General features: G+C 43.0%; 1 protein-coding gene across 4 annotated transcripts in view; it reads left to right on the forward strand.

The window, feature by feature from the left end:
• Nucleotides 1–21,696, forward strand: part of robo3 (roundabout, axon guidance receptor, homolog 3 (Drosophila)) — a 129,285-nt gene that overhangs the window by 94,815 nt on the left and 12,774 nt on the right. For 3 of the 4 annotated variants that reach the window (XM_053847022.1, XM_053847023.1, XM_053847025.1), the window contains exons 3-10: nucleotides 2,493–2,650; nucleotides 2,839–2,959; nucleotides 3,836–3,974; nucleotides 4,952–5,079; nucleotides 5,903–5,914; nucleotides 11,192–11,316; nucleotides 14,080–14,251; nucleotides 16,131–16,336. In XM_053847022.1, coding sequence (XP_053702997.1) covers nucleotides 2,493–2,650; nucleotides 2,839–2,959; nucleotides 3,836–3,974; nucleotides 4,952–5,079; nucleotides 5,903–5,914; nucleotides 11,192–11,316; nucleotides 14,080–14,251; nucleotides 16,131–16,336 — 1,061 coding nt within the window. The remainder of the gene's footprint in view (nucleotides 1–2,492; nucleotides 2,651–2,838; nucleotides 2,960–3,835; nucleotides 3,975–4,951; nucleotides 5,080–5,902; nucleotides 5,915–11,191; nucleotides 11,317–14,079; nucleotides 14,252–16,130; nucleotides 16,337–21,696) is intronic. The other variant, XM_053847024.1, reaches the window with a different exon arrangement.

The following is a 21,696-nucleotide window of genomic DNA, read 5'->3' on the forward strand; positions in this document are numbered from 1 at the left end:
TCTCCGGAAAAACGGACCCCATGGACGAGGTGGACATGAATTCTGTTTGGCAAAACATTCCGCGTCAGATTTGGGTCAAGTTACCCGTCTGCTGATCGTCTCACAGTCAGGTGCTGGTGTACACTTCGCGCACCCACAGTACCTTTCCTCTGTAGCTACTTGCACATAACACTGATCTTTGCTGGAGCCATGACTTCAATGTCTTAAGGGTTGCGGCAGTTTTTCCAATGCCCTTCCAACGAATCCGTAAATGTTTAACTTGTAGTCTCACATTTATTACCAACAACCGAGTTCTGGGTGTTTGATGGTAAACATTTTCATTTCCGTAATATTCTAAAAGAAAGCCCAATTTAATTAGACGTGTTGCATATATGCTACATAAATATTTCATTTCAGATCCTCACCCAGCTCCAATAGAGGCTTTGGCATGACAAGATATCACATATTTTCACCCTGATGCTTCTCAGTGGGTTTAAGTGGGGGCGCCAGATTCTGACCTGATTTGTACCGTTATAGAAATGAAGATGAACTTTTTTTCTGGGAGCTTACAGTCTCCAGATATCAGGATTTGGCTCAGCTGTCCTACGATTGATTCCACTTTATTAATATCATCAATCCGAAATGTGCGATGAATGCGAATCGGCCGCGCTATTCTTCAGCATCAATTAAACATTCCCCCAACTCCATTGATGTCCAAATCTCACATCTCGCCAAAGCTTCAAAGCGAGCTTTGTGTATGGCAGGGAATCTGACAGTCGCCGCTCAGCGCGTTTTTAGAGAGGATTGTGATGCGAGACGGATTTTGGCAGATCAGTGAGGGTTTGCAAGAGGACGGGACGTCACAGAAACCAACTCCTGGGTCCCTGGAGGAGCTCAGACCAGACTGTTGCCTGCAGCCCCGTGCGGTTTTGGCCTGCTTCTGCTCCACTTTAGCTGTCAATATGAGCCAAAATTCCCTGTAGCTGTAACCCGAGAGGTCACACAGCACCGGAGAGCAGACTAAGACAGAGATGCCTCCAGGTGTCAGGCATCGGACTACAAAGGCAGAACTGTGAAGGGAGACTGTGGCTGGAATATTCCAGTAAGACCTTTATACCTTTTATGCTTGTCATGGAAATACTTTTTGGGGGTAGAAAAGAGAATGCTTTTTTTTACATGTAAATACATCACCACTTTCTTTACTTTCACTGGTCTGTTCATTCATGTTTCTCCAGTTGGTTGCCAAGATTGTGGCGAAATCTGGAGTCCGTGTTTGACACACCACTAATCTAACTCCTTCTTCCATTGTACGTACTGTATGTTTGTTGAGGAAACTAAACCAGTGCCAAGACAAGCACAAGGATATAACACTTTCATCCAGAGTGACCACCCGTCCAGTACCTTTTTGTGAACTCTCCTTCATGTATTTAGTCATCTATTGCAAACATTGTTTGGCACAAGGGGTCCCAAATATAGGTACAAATATAAAACCTGCTCCTACAATAAGTAGCCACGTGGAGGTGCTCACCACAAGAAGAGGGCGAAAAAGTTTATTCAGGTACCAGACTGCAAAAGTCTTCTTTATTGTGGATTTTTTAACACTGAAGGAACAAACATTCTGGACAAGACAAATGCAGTATGCAAGAACTGAAGTACGCCGGCAGTACCATGAACATGCTGCTACCACTCTGTTCACGTTGAGCAGACAGCAAGTGTTGGGAGTGAACCAGCAGTCCTAAATGATGTATGCTTCCTTTCTCATCTCCAAGATTTGCTGAATGTCAGAGTCTAGATTTATTTGCTGGGACCTTCGCCAGGAGCACACACATCTCGTCACATGTCATCCGCTGCTGCTCTTGAAGAGCAAGAAATGTTGGCCAGTCGTAGCCAAGAATTTAAAACTCTTTTAAAGCTGTTAAAGACCATCTAATCTAATGTGAACTACTGTCATGTTTACCAGAGACACTTCCTTTATCTGTGTTGAATGCTGGATATAATTATCAAGTGAGATAATCTGTGTCACGTGTGGTGTATCGAATTGTGTCTGAGGGTAGATGCCCTCCTCTATTAAGCATCAGAATGCAGTTTTCATCCCACAAGGATCACCGGACAGTTGTGCACAACTCCCTCTGTTGAAAGACTTTCTGATGCACCTTTATCGATCAGTCAAGAGATGAACTCGGAACTGCTAATGTTTCTAAATGCAGTTAGATCACGGAGGACTGAATTTTCTCCCACTTGTCTCTGAACACATAAAGAAGAGTCTTGACTCTGTCCTCTGATGTGCTGCGCATGGTTGTTCCAAGAAGCGTCTTTCTCCACTTCATAGTCAGGAGAGTGTGTGTGTGTCATTCTGAATTATTGATCGTCTTTGTGTGTGTGTCAGCTGCAGGAGCCTTTATTATTAATGTGCACACATGACACAGAGTCAATGATGAACTTTGATTCGCGTGCAAGTTATGAGGATCAGACGGAGATGTTTCAACTCAAATTGTCGTTTTCTGTCTCCACAGTTCTGAGGGATGACTTTCGTCAGACTCCCAGCGACGTGGTGGTGGCTGCCGGGGAGCCTGCCGTCATGGAGTGCATCCCTCCGAGAGGGCACCCGGAGCCCACCATCTCTTGGAAGAGGAACAACATCCGGGTCAACGATAAAGACGAAAGGATCACGGTGAGTCGTCCTTTGTCCTGATATTGATCTGTGTGAATTGTCGGCAATAGACGGCATCGATTGCTGTTATTGATGGCATTGAGCTCACCAGCTGTTTCAAATCTGTTCGTAATTCAGTCATGAATCCACTTTAACTGCAAACAGTTGCTTTTTTTGATGATCACGTGCATCCGTGTGTTCTGTTATAGATGCGCGGAGGGAAGCTGATGATTTCTAACACCAGGAAGAGCGACGCTGGCATGTATGTGTGTGTCGGCACCAACATGGTCGGAGAGAAAGACAGCGACCCTGCGGAGCTGGTGGTCTTTGGTGAGTCACATGGTCACCCAAAGCAGTTTTATTCACATTTTATTGGTAGCATTTTTCACTTTAATGTACACAGGGTGTCACTCATTTAAAGGTTCAGTGCATATTCGTTTGTCTCATAGGGGCAGGTTAAATTATGAAGTATATATATATGATGCCAGTTTGTTGAGTTTTTGGTGTCATTGTTGAATTGAATTGTGATACACGACAACTAACCAGGTATTCTAGTCTTCCAAAAAGCTCTGTAAGCAAACACAGGTAGCTTTAGTCTTCCCTGGATTCTTATTCTCCGGGGGAAGCTTCCACCCGACAGATGCTGCTGCAGATGAATGTTTCCCTCCTGGCTGACCTTTCACTTTGCTCTCCTGACCTCTGCTGCTGCCCCTCTCTGGGATTCTCAGCATCGCAGAAGCTCTGAGAGTATTGATTCCTGGAAACGGATAGAAAATTGATATTTTTTTTCAGCCCCCCTACCCTCCTCCTTCTCTTCTCCTCAGCTCCCAGATGCTGTGCCTTCTCATCATTTATCTATTTCTAGCTGCCGAACATGTGCTGCTCGATAAATCTGCCATCTTATTCCAACCATCTGCGTATGATAGAATCAATTACACAAATTTTTACTTTGGCATATTTATGCAAATTATTATTAAATCTTGCAGTTCTTTGTTAACCTGGCAACTGTGTTTCAAAATATGAATTCATTGTACATATCTACGGCTAACGGCTCTGTCACCATCTAGTCAGTTTTATTTTCAGCAAATCTCAGTGGAAACACACCTGAGATGAACACATCAATGTGTATCAGAATAGTTTGAACCAATGCTGTTGTGTTAGCATTCTCTTTTAGCACCAAATGTGACCTTCGGTCTCCATTTTCAGAGCGGCCAGTGTTTACCAAGCAGCCGGTGAACCAGGTGGTGCTGGCGGATGACACCGTGGACTTCTTCTGCGAGGTGCATGGAGACCCCACTCCAACTGTCCGCTGGCGCAGAGAGGAAGGAGAGTTGCCTCGGGGCAGGTGAGAGAGCGGAGTGCTAATGATCTTACTGTGTGTTGAATACTGCTGTGCAGAAGACAGGCGACCTCTGACCTCATGTTTACTTGTGTTCACCTGTTAGAGAATATACTTGTAACTTCATGTGTATTGTACAGCCTGTGGGCTTCATATTCTGGCATCTTTTTTTCACAATATTGAACTATTTTTAAGTGTTGAGATATGTATTTTACCATGCTCTGTTCTTCAGATTGATGTTGTTTGTTTTGATGCCTTTTTGATTGTAATAAATCAAGTGTATATCTTCTTAAAAAATATTTCTAGTAAAATAATCCAAATACTTTCTAATTTCTAAATTCATCCTCAATATATCTTTTTTTTTCTTGTTATTTCTTCTTTCTTGTTGTTTTATGTATGATATATAGTTTTTGTGTCATTCCTTCCTTGTTATTTACATTCAATGATATATATTTTTGTTTTTAAATCCACTGATACATTTCTCGTTGTAATTTTAGTGCCAGGTCTTCACATTACTATTGTCACTGACACACTCTTTCACTCAATGATATGATGTGATGAAACTTTAATGATCCTTCAGGGGACAGAGATGGTCAACTGTTTTCTCTTGTGTCAGTCCTCCAGATCCTTACGGACTCACTGATGGATTTTACGTCTTTAGCCTGAAGCTGTACATCACACATAATGATAGCATGCACTAAATATATTGTCCTTCTGTTAGTTCTCAGCCAGTTTTGTATTTGCTTAGCTTTTGTTAACCAGACCTGTCCACAATGATGCTGCCTGTTTCATATGATTTTGTTTATTTCTGAACAGCAACAAAATCTTTTCATGCGATGAAAGGGTTGAGGAAGTAGTGTGGGCACTGTAGGCTCTGAACATTAAGATAGAAAACACATTTGTGTGGGCAGTCTGTTAACACAGTTAACTCGGTGTAAATAACATGACTTTCCATAAAGCCTTGTTTGTCGTTCAACTTCCAGATTTGAGATTCGGAGCGACAACAGTCTGCGTCTGACCCAGGTGCGAGCGGAGGATGAGGGCACGTACACATGCGTGTCAGAAAACAGCGTGGGAAAAGCGGAGGCAGCGGGCACGCTGCAGGTCCACGGTCAGTCACAAGGACACTCACACACTTTTGTACATCAGAACCTCCCAAATCTAATCCAGCTAAATGATCAATAAATGGCACCCTGGTAAAGCCTTTGTCACACTTCCAAAGTGTTAGACTGACATGTCGGCTCAAAGCTCGCCGAGTAACTGAGATAATGGGAGCACACAAGGAGAGAAAATAGATTTTAAAATTCCTTTCAAGCTCCGAACTCGCCGTACCCCCACGAGAGTAGAGATCAAACAGCATTGGAATTGTAAAGAATTAAAGTCAGCCAGATGAAGTCGGCGGAGAAATCTGTCGCGTGTGATCATGAAGGGGAATTTTCGGAGGGTCAGTCTGATACTGCTCATCTGTGTTCAGTCCCAAACATCGCCTTTGACTGAGACAGATTGACCAGGCTCGATCAAACACAATGTGTTGCCACGGAAACCACCTGTCCGTACTGCGTCTTTCATTGATCTTGTGCAGCTGAATATAATCTGAATATAAAGGGATCTGTCATAAAGCTGCTTACAGTGACTCATGTTTTAACTGCAGCTTCGAACTTGTCTGCTGAGCTGGAGTACAGAGAGGAAAACTGTCGCCAAAATAATGGAGTCGAAGTTATAGTTACAAATGAATGTTTCATATATGAATCCAAAGACTTGACAGTTTATCATGCCACACCATGTCCGTTATTGGCTCCGAATTCCACCCCAAACTCTTGGAACTGATCACATCAATGTCCTGCATGTTTCATCTGACATCACCATGGTCTCATTCATTTCTCTCCTCCTCTCCTCCCGCTCTCCACCACTTTTTCTGCTTCCCTCCATCGCAGTGGGCCCATCCAGTGAGTACTCCATTTCATGCCATCTTTTAATTTGTCTGAGCGAGTGTGGGCGTGGGAAGTGACAGAGTGACTGAGTGTGAGAGGGTGACCGTGAATGAGTCAGTAAGTCATTGGTGAGTGAGAATCACACATTGTCATGAAGTGTTTTTTTTGACTCAAGGTTCAGTCTCTCATACTGAAGCGTCTGGTATACAGATCTTCTGTCGGCACCTTCAAGGTCCTGCGAAAATGCTCAGATGTGAAAAGGTGTTGCATGATGTAATAAACAGAGCCGCAGCTGAGTTTTTGCTGCGAGGATTTCTATTTCCAACTTTTCTTCAAGGAAACTTCATGTCTTTAAAGATGCTGGGTGGTATAAGGAAGACAGGAATACTAGCGGGACCAAACACGCTTGCTTGAGTTGCATCTCGATCGATGAGCAGAAATGGAGGGCAGTTGGGGGTGGCTAATGAAAGCGGAGTCACGGTCAAAAGTTTGGCGAAAAATTCATTTCACAGAGAAAAGTGGCTCACTTAGCTAACAGGCCGATGTGGTTCATGGTTCCTGCCTTGTTATTTTTCCCAACCATTCTCCTCAGATTGCGTCTGCACTTGGAGCTTTAAGTGTTCCTAAAATAAATATCAGAGAAGCGCTGTGCAGATCGGGAGAAAGGCACAAATTCCAAAGGCCCTAAAAATAGACGAAGAACTTCAGTGGGATGTTGGGCTGCGCTCCAGCTTCTTATTTACATTCCAAGAACAACATTTCATGTTTGGGTGGCGTTATCATGCACTATCCCAGGTGTAATGATGACATGGACAAACTACAGAGAAACGTGTCTTTTGAATATTGTTTCTTTCTTTTACTTTAGTTATTTTTTATAAATAAGGCTTGGGACAGTAACACCTAATTTAAGTTTGACATTAAAATAAGAACATAGATAAAACAATTTAAAGGGGAAGTAGAGAAAAAAATATTTTGGAAAAAATGTTAAATGTATTATAATATATAGATTAAAACTAGTAAAACTGCTAACCTTTTGTTATGAACCAGAAACGGATGAGTGAAATATGTGCTTTCATTTACCTCTTATAGCTGGTGATTTTTTAAGTTTTGTTTGTTCGTCACTGTTTTTATTTTGTTTGCCCACGACTTGTACTGTGTTTCACTTTTTGGCCTCATGTCTGATTGAGATTGACCCCCAAGGTAGATGGAAGTCAAGGAAGTAGAGACCAAATAATGCTTTTATTATTTTTATTCCCTCATATTATACCCTCTCCACACTTGTGCAAACCACCCCCATGCTCTGTCTTACTTCAACATGTCGAGGAGTTCCCCCGTCTTTCCGAGCAAGAGTCTTCCTCTGGTGGGTCTGTGCCCTTTGAAGACACAAATACTTACCTGCCTTCGTAGGGCTTGAAATGAACTCACAACTTTACAAATAAACTGCACAAAAACACAACCCTGCATGGGGTGAGCTGAACAAAGCGACATGCTGAATGCTGTTAGTCGGAGCCCAGGATACTACGATCCTCTGACCAAGAGTGCGTCGTCTGTGCTGTATAAATACACGTTTGCTGCAGAAAATCTGTGATATAATTTTGCAAATACCAGCGAAAAACATCTGCAGTGTTTTGCCACAGGCTCCTTTTTGTTAGCATACAATAAAATATTCATTTTGTCTCAGGTCAATGCAATTTTGGCCTCTTTGGTTGGTTAAGTTTCTTTCTTGAGGTGTGTGGTGACCTTTTCAAAAGCCCCTTGTCAACGTTTCAGCAACTGTGTTGTCATAGGTCACTTCCATATCAGAAACACTTGTATAAACATGTCAAAATAAGTTCATATCTCCAGTCAAAAAAGTGCGAACTACAGTCTAGAACAGATGGTTTTTCTTCACCAACTAATTAAAGGAAGCAGAGAGGTCAACTACCATAACGCTTACGCAGACGTTTTTACAGACAGAGCACTACTGTTCTCTAATTTATTCGTGATCTATTTAAAGTTCTGTCCGTCCTTCACTTTCTTCTATTGATGTTGGCTAAGTTCTGGAGGAGGGTCCTGTCCAAATTGAATAAAAAGCACAGATGAGTAATGGTGCAGCTATAATACATCACGGCTGAGAAATAACCAGCTCGTCCATCATCATTTCGGATTCCAGCCAGAGAGGAGAGAGAGAGAGAGAGATGGAGTGAATGATGCAGCAGTAGCAGCGTGAGAATCTGTTTACCCAAGTGTGTAAAACGCCGACATCAGCGTGGGATTGTGACAGCTGTCTGTCACATCAAGGTGCCAGAGGAGATGAGTCTCTCAAGGGTTCTGGTCCCCCCCCCGCTGCTGTAGCTTCAGGGTGCAAGGGGGAGAGGGTGAGCGAGTGAGTGAAGTGGAAGTGTCTGTTTCTGCTGGGTGACTCAGGCACACACACATACACACAGCCTGGGAGAATTCTTTATAGGTGGTGAGAAGATAAAGCAAGCAACATTTTCTTTTGACACACCAGTTCTTTTCACCGAAACTGAGGCTTATTTCCTAAATATCTGTTTTGCATCACAACTTTGCATCTCATTAATGTCTTTTTTATGGACCTCTGACCACAACAACCTTGAGTGGCAACTTTAGAGTTATGTTTATCTGAATTTAAGCCAGATAAATATTTGAATAATAAATGAATCATTCTGAAACAGAAAACCTTTTAGCAGCAAGAAACAAGTGATTTAAGTCATTTAAAATGTGTATTTTTCAAAGGGACATTTGGCGGCTTTGTGGTCAAATATTTGTCCAGTATTTATTTAACCAGACTGTTAATAAACACACAACCACGTGCAGTCAGAGCAAGCAAGTCTCCCACTCCTCCCAGGAAGGAAGTGAGGTCACACTCTTGGAATGCCTCACGTTTGAGTGTATATGGCCCAACTTCCATAGTAGTACAATGCAAAAATATTTCACTCTGCTGCTGGAAGGTTCTTTTACAGTTCAATAGTGTCCGAAATGTTTGTACCTACAGACTGTCAAACGTTTTTTTTCGTAGCATATGTCTATTCTACGTCCTGGTTTGATGAACGTATCATGGTTATCAGACCAGGAAGTAGCTTAGACTCTTTATGTAAGGGTGAAAAGCTTGTTTCTTGACCCACATTCTTCGCAATAAATGAATAAATATGACTTCTGTTGTCCATATTTGCCTATTAGAAAATCGATTCTGGTTTTGTCCGATGGCAAATAAAAGCAATAACCCGTAATTGCAATGCTTTGTTGTCATACCAGGAAGTTGAAGCTAAGCAATGTGCTTTGCTGATATAAATGTTTCGCCATGGTATCCTTCATTTGACGTTTCATTTTCTCTTTAAAATGTTTCAAAACATTTTGTACCTACACCCTCGACCCCTTGCAGATATCAGTTAGCGCAACTAGCATCACATTGAGACTTTAAACTGCAATAGCAGCTACAGATTCACAGCACAACTTCTGTCATATATATTTCAGCGCCATGGTGGCATTCCATAATTCCTGTACCATCTAAGGACGCTTATGTTTTTGTTTGGCCCAACTCTGGAGCCCCATGTTGCCCCGTGCTCACAAATTATTGGTAATTATTTATTTGCGCCTCAGGCAGCGTGCGCCTCCTCCTGCTCAAATCAAACATTGTTATTCTCCAAACAGCGCATGGCCACAACCTGGGTTCCAATGGTCTCATTCTTCCTGGATTTGGGTCAGAGGTGTGGCTCCGTGTCAGGAATCAGCTGCAGTGTCAAAATCTGTTCTGTCAGTTCGTATCTGGCTTGTGTGTGTGTTCGTGGTATCAGTGTGCACAAGCTTCAGGTCACATTACGTAAAAAGTATTACACTGCATTTCTTTAATATTTCAGGAGTTGCATCAGCGCAGACAGGAAGCTTGTCCTTTGTGGCAGCCAAGACAAAGCTGAGGCTCATATCTCATGCGCCACTTTCACTCACGCATCACACGCGCTCGGTGTGAATTAGCGTCATCCCCTGGACCCGACGTTGTCCTTCTCGTGCTGCGCCTTGGTTCTTTACTTTCCGTTTGTTCGACATGAATCATCTCCTGCTGTGGGAGACAGAGTGTGAAAATCAGAAGATCAGAGGCCTAGCTGCGGCCACAGCATGGTTTTAAAGCTCACCTTCGCTGGCTTTGTTCACTGATGGAAGGTCCCAGAAATGAAAAATAAACACAAAATGCCTTCATATTGTCAGCAAACTGCAAAGCTTGACCGTTTAGATGGGCTGCTTTTTGGAGTAAATGGACATATTTTCTGAACTACAAATTGTGAAATAAAAGCTGTGTGTTCCATTGACTACTCCAATGCAAGTACACAGGATTAAATGATCAAATTAAAAAAGATAAAAATGACTGAACATTCATATGAAATTCTAGATATTCTGTCCAACTTTTTTTCAAGCACATTGTATGTATATAGTTATGAGTCCTGTTTTTCAAAGTAGAGAGCTCAAGTGGGCAACAGAGGAAAATGATCACCTCAAACAGATAATTTGAGAAATATTATTGGCAAATATTGAAATAATATTAATTATAATCATATATTATTGTATAATTCGAGGTGCGATTGTTGAAACGGGCTGATTTTCTCTCTTCGACCCTCAACTTCAATAGCCAACTTCTGCTTTGTCGCGTGGTTTTTGCGATGTCTGTCAAACTAGATTGATGATAAACAGAATCCTTCACAGTGTTTACCCTCCTGTCATACGTGCAGCTCCCCCACCTCCCTGTCTTCTCTCCCTCTCATCCCTAATTGAGTCTGAGCGAGAGAGAAGCAGGAGATCAGGTGGGGCGATGAGGAATCAATTAAGGGGCGAAGGCATCATTGCGAATGCACCCCCCCTCTGTGCAGGACGGCCTGTCACTTGCTGCACAATCAATGGAAATCAAAGACGTGTGTGTGTGTGTGTGGTGCACAGATGTGGCTTCGTCTTCTCTTTCAGCCGCAGTGGCCCACACCTCAAGACCACCTCTAATTGGCCCAGACAGTTGCTCAGCTAATCCATATCAGGTTTAGCCAGGATCTATTTTGGCTGGGAGAAAGTCAATGCACCACCAGATTAAGAGCAGAGCATTTCTATCCCTGCTCTCTAGATGCATGGCAGAATTTGTTGTGGGCTTAATCAGAAAGCAACTGTCTCCCGAGTTTTGTTCTATATCTGACTATGTGAAAGTCGCATTTGTGTAGATGTGTATTTTTTCGTTCCGATATAAGATGGGGTGTCGGCAGTTCGGTTCAGTCAGAAATGTTTTGGTTTAACACCCGCCTCTCGTCTCTGTCGCAGTGCCCCCTCAGATCGTGGTCCGGCCTCGGGACCAGATCGCAGCGCCGGGTCGCACCATCACCTTCCTGTGCAGCACCAAAGGAAACCCTCCTCCGGCCGTCTTCTGGCAGAAGGAAGGCAGTCAGGTACGGAAATGTCTTTTTCATGACACCTCTCCTCCCAGCGGGGACATTGTTTCTCGTCATGTGGTCAATGGACGTGCGACACGGGTCTGGCCCGAGCTCTGCTTGAGTCAGATTAAGCAGCTCCGATATCATATCCACTGCTGTTACAGGAGCCATCAAATATTGTGATTCTGAGGTGCAATGGGCCACATGGGAGAGTCGGGGTTTGACTTTTTACTGAGCTGAATTTTAGCTCCCTGAACATCACACTCTCATCATCTATTCTCAGACTACTTTATATTTAATGCCGGCAGCTTAAAAAACTATTCAATACTTAATAGTAGAAAGAAACCAGGCTAAACATGAATCAGTGATAAAGCCAGGACCACACTGCTATACTTCAGTTTAGCTTGATGCGATTGCTGTCATCACTTTTACTCCCATTTTCTGGGCCTTTTGAAGTTGTAAAATTATGTTTGTGTTTCCCTAATAATTGAACATACAAGCTGTAGTTTCATCTGGATTCATGAACATTTTGAAGGATGTCTTTTTCAGCATAATGGATTTTACTCCCCCCGTGAGTTTTTTGTTGTTGGAGCTCCGTAACATAACTGCTCCAGTTCAGCTCATTGATATTTCAGACACAGTGGAAGTTAATGTAATAATATGGGTTTAAATAAATAATAAATAATAATAATGAGTTTAAATAAACCACAGTGAAGACTGAAATGAGCTGCTTGGCGGAGGTACGCTCTCTTGAGTGCCTTTCTTGTTTGCAGTAGGGTCGTGGTTGTCACAGTTTTTGTAGTATTAGTAAGGGAATATTAGTTAGGGAGTATTGGCAGTGCAACTGGAACGTAATAGTTTTAGTTATTGCTGTACAGGGTTTCATGTTGCTTAGGTGGTGACTGACTGGGTGTTGATGTGCGGTGTAGACGCAACCTCACAGACAGTGTTGTGTTGTCTGTTTATTTTTTTTTGTTTGGTTTTTCATAGTCAAAATGGGCAGCAGTTCTTCTTGTGGCAGCCTACAGTAGTGTAGCAGTGAGAGTCATAGTAATAGTAATTAAAGAATTATGGTAGTATAAGTTGCAGTAACTGTGTTAATAATAATCATCATCATCAAGTTTTATTTATTTTGCACTTTTAGATTACTGTTCACAAAGTATTTAGTTGTAGTATAAGCAGTGGTTTTCATAGTAGTAGTTGCTTGTAATAATTGTAAAAGTGTTCATTTAATATTTGGAGTAATGGTAGTTGATAGTAGTTGCAGTAGTGTTGGTGATAGACGTAATTGTAGTGATAATCCTGTTGTGTACTAACAATGGCGCTCTAGTCGTTCTAGTCTCACTAGTACTCCGACTCACTGCTGTGATTGTTGGCAGCAGTGATGATCTCTACTTTGTAAACCAAGTGGGAAATGGTAGTGGCAAGTAGGAGCAAGGTGATAAACTTGTTATAGTAATAGTTGTAGTTGTATTTCTTTTACTACTAGTCAAGTAATTGCCATAGAGTTGTTGGTGATTGCAGTCCAAATGTAGATAGTAGTAGAAAGCACTTGTTTAGGCCGTGGTAGTGGTGTTGGTAATGGTAGTTAAAATAAGTAGTCATTGTTGCAGTAGTTGTAGCAGCAGTACATGTAGTTGAGCAGGCAGCCTTCATATTATGTGCCGAATCTTCAGTGGCACAGTAGTAGTTCAGGTGACATGTAAACGATAGTAGACCTTGTGGTACTGCTGACCAGTCACATTATTAGTACTGTTTAAAGTGGTTGAAATTGTAGGATTGTTAGTTGAAGAGGTGTTGGTACTAATCTTTGCTGGGTGGTGCTTTTTGTACATAGTGGGAGTCAAAATCCATGGATGGGATTATTGGTGTTGGTCCTCACTTTACCAGAGGATGTAGGAGTAGAACAGTCAGGAGTAGTGTTCATTTTCTGAAACGTTAAGGAGTCTGTGTTTTACGCTTCTCATCTCATGTAAGTGTATTCTTAGCCTCATGACTCTCCCGTGCTGACACCGGAGCTTTTATCACTCGGATGTGGTAGCAACCTGATGCATACACACTCATGGCATCCACATGGTTTTAGCACCGCGGCTCTTGTTTAACACATCCGTGCACCTCTTCAAGTGTGTGTGTGTGTGTGTGTGTGTCGGTGTGCGAGCGCTAAGCCAGCAGCCTGTTGGAATGCTGTGAAAGGCCTGATGAGTGCGTGGGAGCCTCTCGCTCGGCTTCCAGGTACAGATTAGAGGGGGGAGAGGCAGATTGCAGGAAGCCTGTGGAATCTGTGTGGGAGCAGGAGAATGAGAGAGGAGGAGAAAGATAAAGGAGGCAAGGATGCGGTGGGAATGCTGACTCTTCTTCAGCGGAATACACAAAACAGATCAGGAGGTTAAAGTGCAGAAATAGACACTCCGGCATATTGTGAGCGAACGTTGCTCCAGGCCGGAATGTGTTAATGTGATTCAGAGAAGCCAGAGATCCTGCTCTCTTTCCATTTCATACATACTTTATTTTGTTATCTAATCCCTTCATATAGTTTCCAGTAAAAGCTTCTACTTATCTCCTTTCCCAAGATGTGAATTTCTTTTTTTTCTGCAAAGGCAAAGAGGATTTGAAGGACTGTGATTGGAGGAAAGTTCAATATTACCGGAGTGACTTCTAAGTGTGTTATACCTTTTCTTTCACAGTCGATGGATCATGTGACTCATTTTTACAGTGCTGTTGTGGTCAGTGATCCAGGTGGTGTGAAAACAAACCCTTAAACTCTCATTTCTCTTCCAGACTTTGCTGTTCCCCATCCAGGAGCCGACCCAGGCCAGCCGATTCTCAGTCTCTCTCAGCGGCGAGTTGACCATCGCCGACGTCCAAGTGGAGGACTCCGGCTTCTACATCTGCCAGGCCATCAATGTGGCGGGAAGCATCCTGACTAAAGCCCTGCTGGAGGTGGAGAGCGGTGAGTTACTCCCCTACATCTTCCTGAAGTATTGTCTGACACATGGAAGCTGCACTTATATGCTGGTGTTCCTACTGGGTCTGCTGATGTAAACCCTCAGTGAATCTATTCGCAGTACCAGCAGTACCTTATCTCACTGTAGATACTGATGTTATATTTCAGTGCTCATGTAGTTATTTCATTTTTATTATGTAATTTAATTATGTATTGACTTTTGTTTGTTGCTTTTTGTAGTAATTATTATTTGTACCTTTATAACAATTGAACGGAAATGTGTCTAAATACAACTGCTTGTTTTGACCTTTTAAAATTCTTCTTATTATTTTTTTTCACATTGAATTTTTGACATTTTAGAATTAAAATATTGTGGCTCTAAAACTGTTTTTGAAATAAAAATTGGAATTAAATTAAATATAATCACCAGTTTGAAATAGATCAATATCATGATTAATAACCAGATTTGACAGGAAAACCATGTTATTCTCAGTATTTACTGATATAGACTAATACTCAATTTGTTTCTTTCACCACCAAGGGAAGTGCATATTGTGAATGGTGTTTTTCCTGGATTTAATTAAAGGATTCTGTTATCTTTAATTTCTCACTGGATTGGGTTCAAATTGGATTTCAAAGACGGACGGTTATTTTGGCAATCTGTGTTTGAGGTTTTTTTTTTTTTTGTCCGCTGCGCTGAAGTGTAATCCTCAAGTTCATATTTCCCAGTTAGTGGCGGCTCTGCGGCTAAGCGGGCGGAGTCCACTCATCAGTATTCTGTGGTGCGGCGGCCCCTGATAGCATCAGCTCACCGCAGCTAACCGAAACGCACAACAAAAGTGGGCGCTCTCCTCCATACAGGAGGGAAGCATATGTTGCAGTGGGGTATTTGCATAGAGCCACCACGGCTTGTCCTGTCTGATTACATCAGATAAGACATCCTGCTGTTTGCTCATTTGGCGGAGGGATATTTTAATTTCAGCCGGATTTGAAGGATGCTTGGCTTTACGTGGGCGCACATGTGGTTCGAGGGTTGGGGGATGGAGAGGTGTAAACAACAGACTGTGGAGAAGTGATTCATTTTTTTCTGAAAGTGATCCATTTAGAAGCTGTTTTTCTATTCGTCTGTGAGAAGTGCCCCATGTTGACATCTTCCATTTGGATGGGGGAGGTTCGCTAACATGTTGCGTCGTCATTATAGCGCGAGCCGCTGCTGATTTTTACATAGCTGCATGTGCTTCTGCGACTTCTCCACCAAGCGTCCGATTGTAGCGCCTCGACAGCGCCATGATAGCAAATGTACTCTATTTCCCCCACATTAGTCTAGGTCTTTTCATTTGACCAGTCTTCGCTGCTCTCCATTGCCATTGTCCATGTCACTCAATATGATGCCAAGTGGAGCGTTACAACACAACCAGCGCTACATTTCTACCTGGGAACGTCAATGGAATCGATTTACATGCTGAAACACACGGGATGAAGGAGCGGTCATGGCTGACTGTCTGCTGTCAACATCAAAAGGAGTCACATTCAGAAGGAACCATTTATGTTTTCAATTCAAGCACATTTATTTCTGTAATTGCAACTTGTTATTCGTCTCCCTTTTCAATAGAGTTCTTCTAAAGAGCAATGCCCATTTTAACAGTATTATTATTTTTTAAAAAATGTTTTTTATTTCGTTGGAAAAAAGCAATTGTTCCCAAGTTACTCACCACCTAAAAAGGTCTTCTAATGTTAATGATTTATATTTTGGCCCTTCACACTAGTCTCAGTAAATGACGTGGCCCATTATTTTAAATTTAGCTTCTTAGCTTTTCTACTTGTCCTCACTTTTAAGTGAAAGTTTAGGGAGCGAAGTGTTTATGCCCTTCCTCTTTTCTTTCAGCAACCTCAGACCGCGTCCCCCCTATTATCCGCCAAGGACCGGCCAATCACACGCTAGCCCCGGGTTCTACCGCCCAGCTTCACTGCCACATCATGGGCAACCCCACGCCGAGCATCCAGTGGGAGAAAGACGGTCAGAGGATCCTGGCGAACGACGGACGGATCAGCCTCATGGACAACGGCACCTTCCAGATCACCAACCTCCAGGTGGGACCCCTGCCACGACCACTGTGTCTATGAGTGGCTTTTCTGGTTTCACTGCAACTCCATTTACACATCAGCGGCCAACGCTTGGCTTCAGATAAACATCTAGTCCTGGACAGAAGCGTTTCACGACAGGAGGAAGCACCGGCGTTTTAACACTCGATGAGCCTTAATGAGATGGAAAGAGGCAGGGAACGTGGCGGAAGCACAACTCGGAGCTGTGATCGCCACGATAACAAGCGCACCAGGCCATTAGCAGTCATTAGCGCTGTCTTACTCCATGCTAATGAAACCGCACTGCGAATTCCCTCCAGGGTGCGCCTCGGCACCTGAGGTCACTGCGGCATTGGCGCTACAGAAAAGGGCCCCACATTAATTGATTGTGGTTTCTCCGTGATTTACGATCCCGGAATCTGTTGTGATTAAATCCTCTGTACATCACCGGCGGCGAGATGCAGGAGTCTTGGGTCGGAAAAAGTCAGGACCTGTCGGCGCCTTGATGGCGTGTGGGATCTCAAGTGAAGGAGTCTGACAGCTGAGTGCGCTGACGGGGAAGTGTTCCTGTTTTGGAGCTTGTTTGAAGCAGTCAAAGTGCATATTAAAGTTCTCTGTAGACACACACACCAACTCTGTCTGGTTTTCACAGCGTTACCACTGAGTCAACATGAAACCCCCAGATAGTTGTGGTCTGGCTTTTACAATGTGAGAACACACACTAGTAGCACTTTGAATTTTTGCATTGGATTACAGGACGTGGAGTGGAGCTCAGTGTGGAATATGCAGTTGTCGGCTGTAGACACTCACTGTCAGGAGTTGGTCATGTCAACATCAGAAAAGTAGGGGAATATGGGCTGTGTCTCAAGTGGTGGGTGCGGCGTGTGGAGAACCATGTTGTCTTCATGAGGTCAGAGACTGTTTTGTCAGTCTTCTTTTGCGGTTTAATTGTGGGTGTGTGAGAGAGTGAATGAATGCCGAATAGATATTCTTCAAATGGATGTAGCCAAGGCATGGAGCTGTGTATGTCAAGGCCACCTTGATGCTATAGGGATGTGGATAATCTGACATCCAGTTGCAGGACAAACAACCGGTTGTTTCTGGTATCAAATTTTCAGTTTGGTACAAACACATTTGCTAGCACCTTTTTGTGAGTGCTTAGCAAAAACAATAATAATCCACTTCCAATGTTTATAACAACATAACATAATTGAGGAAGTCCCATTGTTTGTAAAACATTTGTTCCAATCTATCTTGATTTTGGACAATTTTCTGTCACAGCCATATTTGCTACCTACTTCATTTCTAATCCCAAGACTGTGAGGCTAAATTGAGCTGCATCCCATGTTCCAGTGACTCATACCAGACCTGTTTTTATGTACGGATCACGCTCTTCATCCATAGTGTCAAGTATCAAGTGCAACAAGACCAGGTTGGAAACAACATTTAAAGTGTGATTCTGAATTTTTTTTGTGTGAATTGACCAATTTGACTGGCACCTCACCATGATCCGCAACAAATCGAACTCAATTCTATTTTCCAGTATATTGCAGTGTGGCAGCATGGTCTCAGAACTGGGGTGGCACTTTAAAATACCCTTCGTACCCCAATTGAAACCATTTTTTTTAGCTAGTGAACCAATGGAATGATGTGTTCACTGCTTTGTTGACTCAGTTGGACCAAACAAGTTCATGTGGTGTTTTTAGTAAGTAGTAAGAGTACATATGCACCATAAAATGAACCATTGTGCAGTCAACAGTATACTTTACATGCAGTACAGGAGGAGCAGGTTATGCATAACAGGAAGACAAGCGAGTCGCAGAGAAAGCAGGCCAAGCACAAGGCATGGGAAAAATACCAAGATACTTTCCGTTGCAGTCACTCTTCATATCCAAATCTGCTCTTGAAGGAAAACCATCGGCGAAGATAAGAAGTGATGTGTACAAGTGGCCACTCGAGATGATCTGTATAAAGGAGTTGTTCATTATAATAATGTGTCGTCATGGAATTTAAGTAACTTGGCTCATAAGGCAAGCATCTTGATGGGGAGTCGCCAAAGAGTATCAGGAGGTTGAAGCTTTCCAGACTCCTTCTGTTGCTCTGAGGGGCCAAACACAGGTGTTGCAAATAGTTGGGATGATTGGGAATATCAGGATTCCGTTCCTCTGTGAGAGCGACCTTGCTAAACCTTGTCTGTATCCTGCAGATGTACAGTGTATACTGAAAACAGCTTTGTGGAATGATTTAGCAGTTGGACACAAAGTATTGTATGGACATGAAATTTGAGTCGAAACACAACTTTTAGCATAGCACAACTCTGTTGTTCACCAACAGCTTTGCTCACTTTTTTTCTTCGAATATACAGGTCCAGGATGGAATTTTGGTCCATCTTTATGCATTTCATGTTCAGGTGGTGGGCCAGATTTGGCCCTCAGGCCTTGAGTTTAACACATATCTTGAAGCTATTTAGGCTGCATGCTGCTCAGCTAATCGGTAGATAATATGAAGCATGATTTTTTCCTTTGAAACATTTTTGTGCCTTGAAAGTGGTTTTATCTCAGAGTAAATGTCTTTCAGTGCGATGGAATATTGTTGTGAAAAGAATATTTTATCTCACTTTTTGTGTTTTTATTAATGATGCACTTTATCTCAGAGATTGATCATGACAGTTTTGTTGGGAAGCATGAATGAAAAATGAGCTCAGATGCCGGCAAATCAACATCAAATACAGGCGACACTCGTTCATCTGTTGGTAAAAAAATGATAAATTCAGCGCTTGCTGAAGCGCGTTTAACCCTGAAATCATCCGAGTAAATAAGTTAATGTCATCTGGGTTTTCTGGAGCTGGACAGATGGTGCGTTTGTTCTTGGAGGCCTGGCAATGAGGAGATGCCATTACCCTGGGACCACCGCCAGACACACACGCACACACACTGCTGCTCCTCCGCACAGGTGCCAAGATGCCCCGGACAGACGGGACGTGCGTGTGGGTTAAAGAGCGGCTTTTGCTGCAGCCGTCACCCTGCTAAACGGTAGCTGTGTGTGTGTGTGTGTATCCGAGTCGAACAAAGCGACGGAACAGTGTGTGAAGGACGGGCTTGCTGTAAATCAAATTATTGACAATAACCATGTCAAAGCAGGAAATCAAGTTCACACAGTGTGAACACACACACATTATAGCCTGTAATCATATTTCCCCCTCTGCACCATCGCAGGGGAAGAGGTGCTGACATCATCACCTGAGAGTTGTCACCTCCATGTCCCGAGGTGCATGTGTTTACACCCTCCGTTTCTCTGTGGTCCGGCAAGGGAATCCAGGAGAATAGAAATAACTCAAAAACCAACTAAATAATGGAAGTAAATATTCACCGATTCTCCTTTCAACTTTCCCTCTGAGCTGCGTGGCTCCGTCCCTCCTCTCATCTCTCGCCTCATTCATTTTTTAGCAACGTGCTTTGTGCTGCTCGGCGAGCTGCCGCTTTTGATTAATAGTCAGGTGTCTGTGGCTGTTTACCCCTCCAGCCCTGCAGCGCCGGGCTCCCCCATCAAACACCCCCATCTGAAGGAACTTATTGTGTTGTTAAAGACAAATGCACCAGTCGCTGGCCCACAGGTCAAGTCCAGGCCGACGCCCATGGAGAGGGGAGAGTCACCTGTCCAGTGGCCAGCAGGACGTGCTGACAAGCCACTTAGCTTGGAGTAATCCTTCTGTCAGGGATACTGATGAGCAAGACCACACGCCCACACACCCGTGGATTTTCAGCTCGCACCTCCTGCATAATATACAGATTTATTAGTAGGGCAAGGTAGGAACAGCCTTGGCATGTCAATGAGCAGACCACAGGAGAAGAAGCACAGACACTGAGGTTTCATACAAACACAGCAGCTCCCACCGGTTGTGCTCATAGCAGGAGGATATAACTGCTGCATGAAGCGCTTTTCAGACTTCTTGGTGTTATTCGTGTTTGCGTGTCATTACTTGCATTTCTTGTTCATTATTCATTTATTCAAGTGTTGTGCTGCATCGCCTCCAACAATTCTAATAGCTGTAGTTGTTGCTACATAACAGATAACATAACTTCATAACATGCTTCATGAAAGAGTGTGAAGAAAAGGTTTGACAAGATAAGATTGAAAATATAAAAAATCTCTTGTGGGGCTTATAGTTTTAAAGTGTAGCTTAAAATGAATGATATTGTTTGATTGTTCAGACAGGGTTTGAAACCGACTTTTCAAACATGAACAAACAGGAACATATCTGAGCAATGGAGAGAGGCACCACATTCAAAACCATAAAAATCAATTTATAGCGATCTAAAAAAAAAAGACAATTAAAAATAGGGAGTTAGTAAAACACTGCAACCAGCTTCCATCATCAGCATGAATGTGGCTTGACTGGTTCTGAAAGGCACCTCCGGTGTCTTGAGAAGCTCTGTAGAAATGTAAGCCATTATAAAGATCTCACCCTGGACAAGGATGATGTACTCTCTTCACCACTTGAAGAAGTTTCATTGTACCAACCCTGTGTCCTTAGACAAGCATTTGTCTGGTTCAACCAAGTGGGCCCTGCATTTTCAAAGCGCTGATGTTTTTGTCTGGTGCTGAGCTCCAGGCAATCGAGGATCTCCTGGCTGCGTTCAACTTATGCAACACTTTCTTAAAGAAATTCTTTGAACCACAGTTATTCAGCTTTTCATGGAGAGCTCTACATTGTATACTCCACTATAGGGGAGGTTACTTTTCATTTTCATTGTTATTATTGTCTTGTTATTTAACCTTTTTTCCCCACCTCCCTCCCTTTTTTCATTTTTAATATTTTGGTAAAATGCAATGCAATGCAACCTTACTTCAGTTTCCTGCATGTTCTTCAATGATATATGCACTGAATCTCCAAGTCACATTCACTCATACTGTAAAAGTCTCTGGGCTCATGTCTTGTTATCGCACCTTAAATTAAAGCATGCTGATTTACCGAGGGCGCAGCGGCTAAAACCCCCCCACCACCACCACTTGCCACTCCCTCCGCTGTACCAATTTCACAGCCCGTCTAGCTCTTGGCAATGGCCAGCATTCACATGTGCACCCTGACTCACGGGCACATTTATCACACACCTCTTAATTACACTCGCGTGTAGCCTGTCCAGAATGTTAAGTACATCGAGTCAAAAGAGCTCAAAAAAAAAAAAAAAAAGAAGAAGAAGGGGAAAAAAACTCGACCTCTGGCTGGTCATTAAAATTCTCTCTTTGAAGGAGGCTTTGACTCTCCTCCTCTGCTGCGCAGGAATCAAACCTGGGAACATAAAAGCCACCACAGCGATTCAAACGTGGACCTCGAGTGAAAATATTCCTGCTGGTGACTCGGACTGGAG

The sequence above is a fragment of the Synchiropus splendidus genome, chromosome 17, assembly GCF_027744825.2.
Source record: "Synchiropus splendidus isolate RoL2022-P1 chromosome 17, RoL_Sspl_1.0, whole genome shotgun sequence".
In the NCBI taxonomy this organism is placed as follows: Eukaryota; Metazoa; Chordata; class Actinopteri; order Syngnathiformes; family Callionymidae; genus Synchiropus; species Synchiropus splendidus.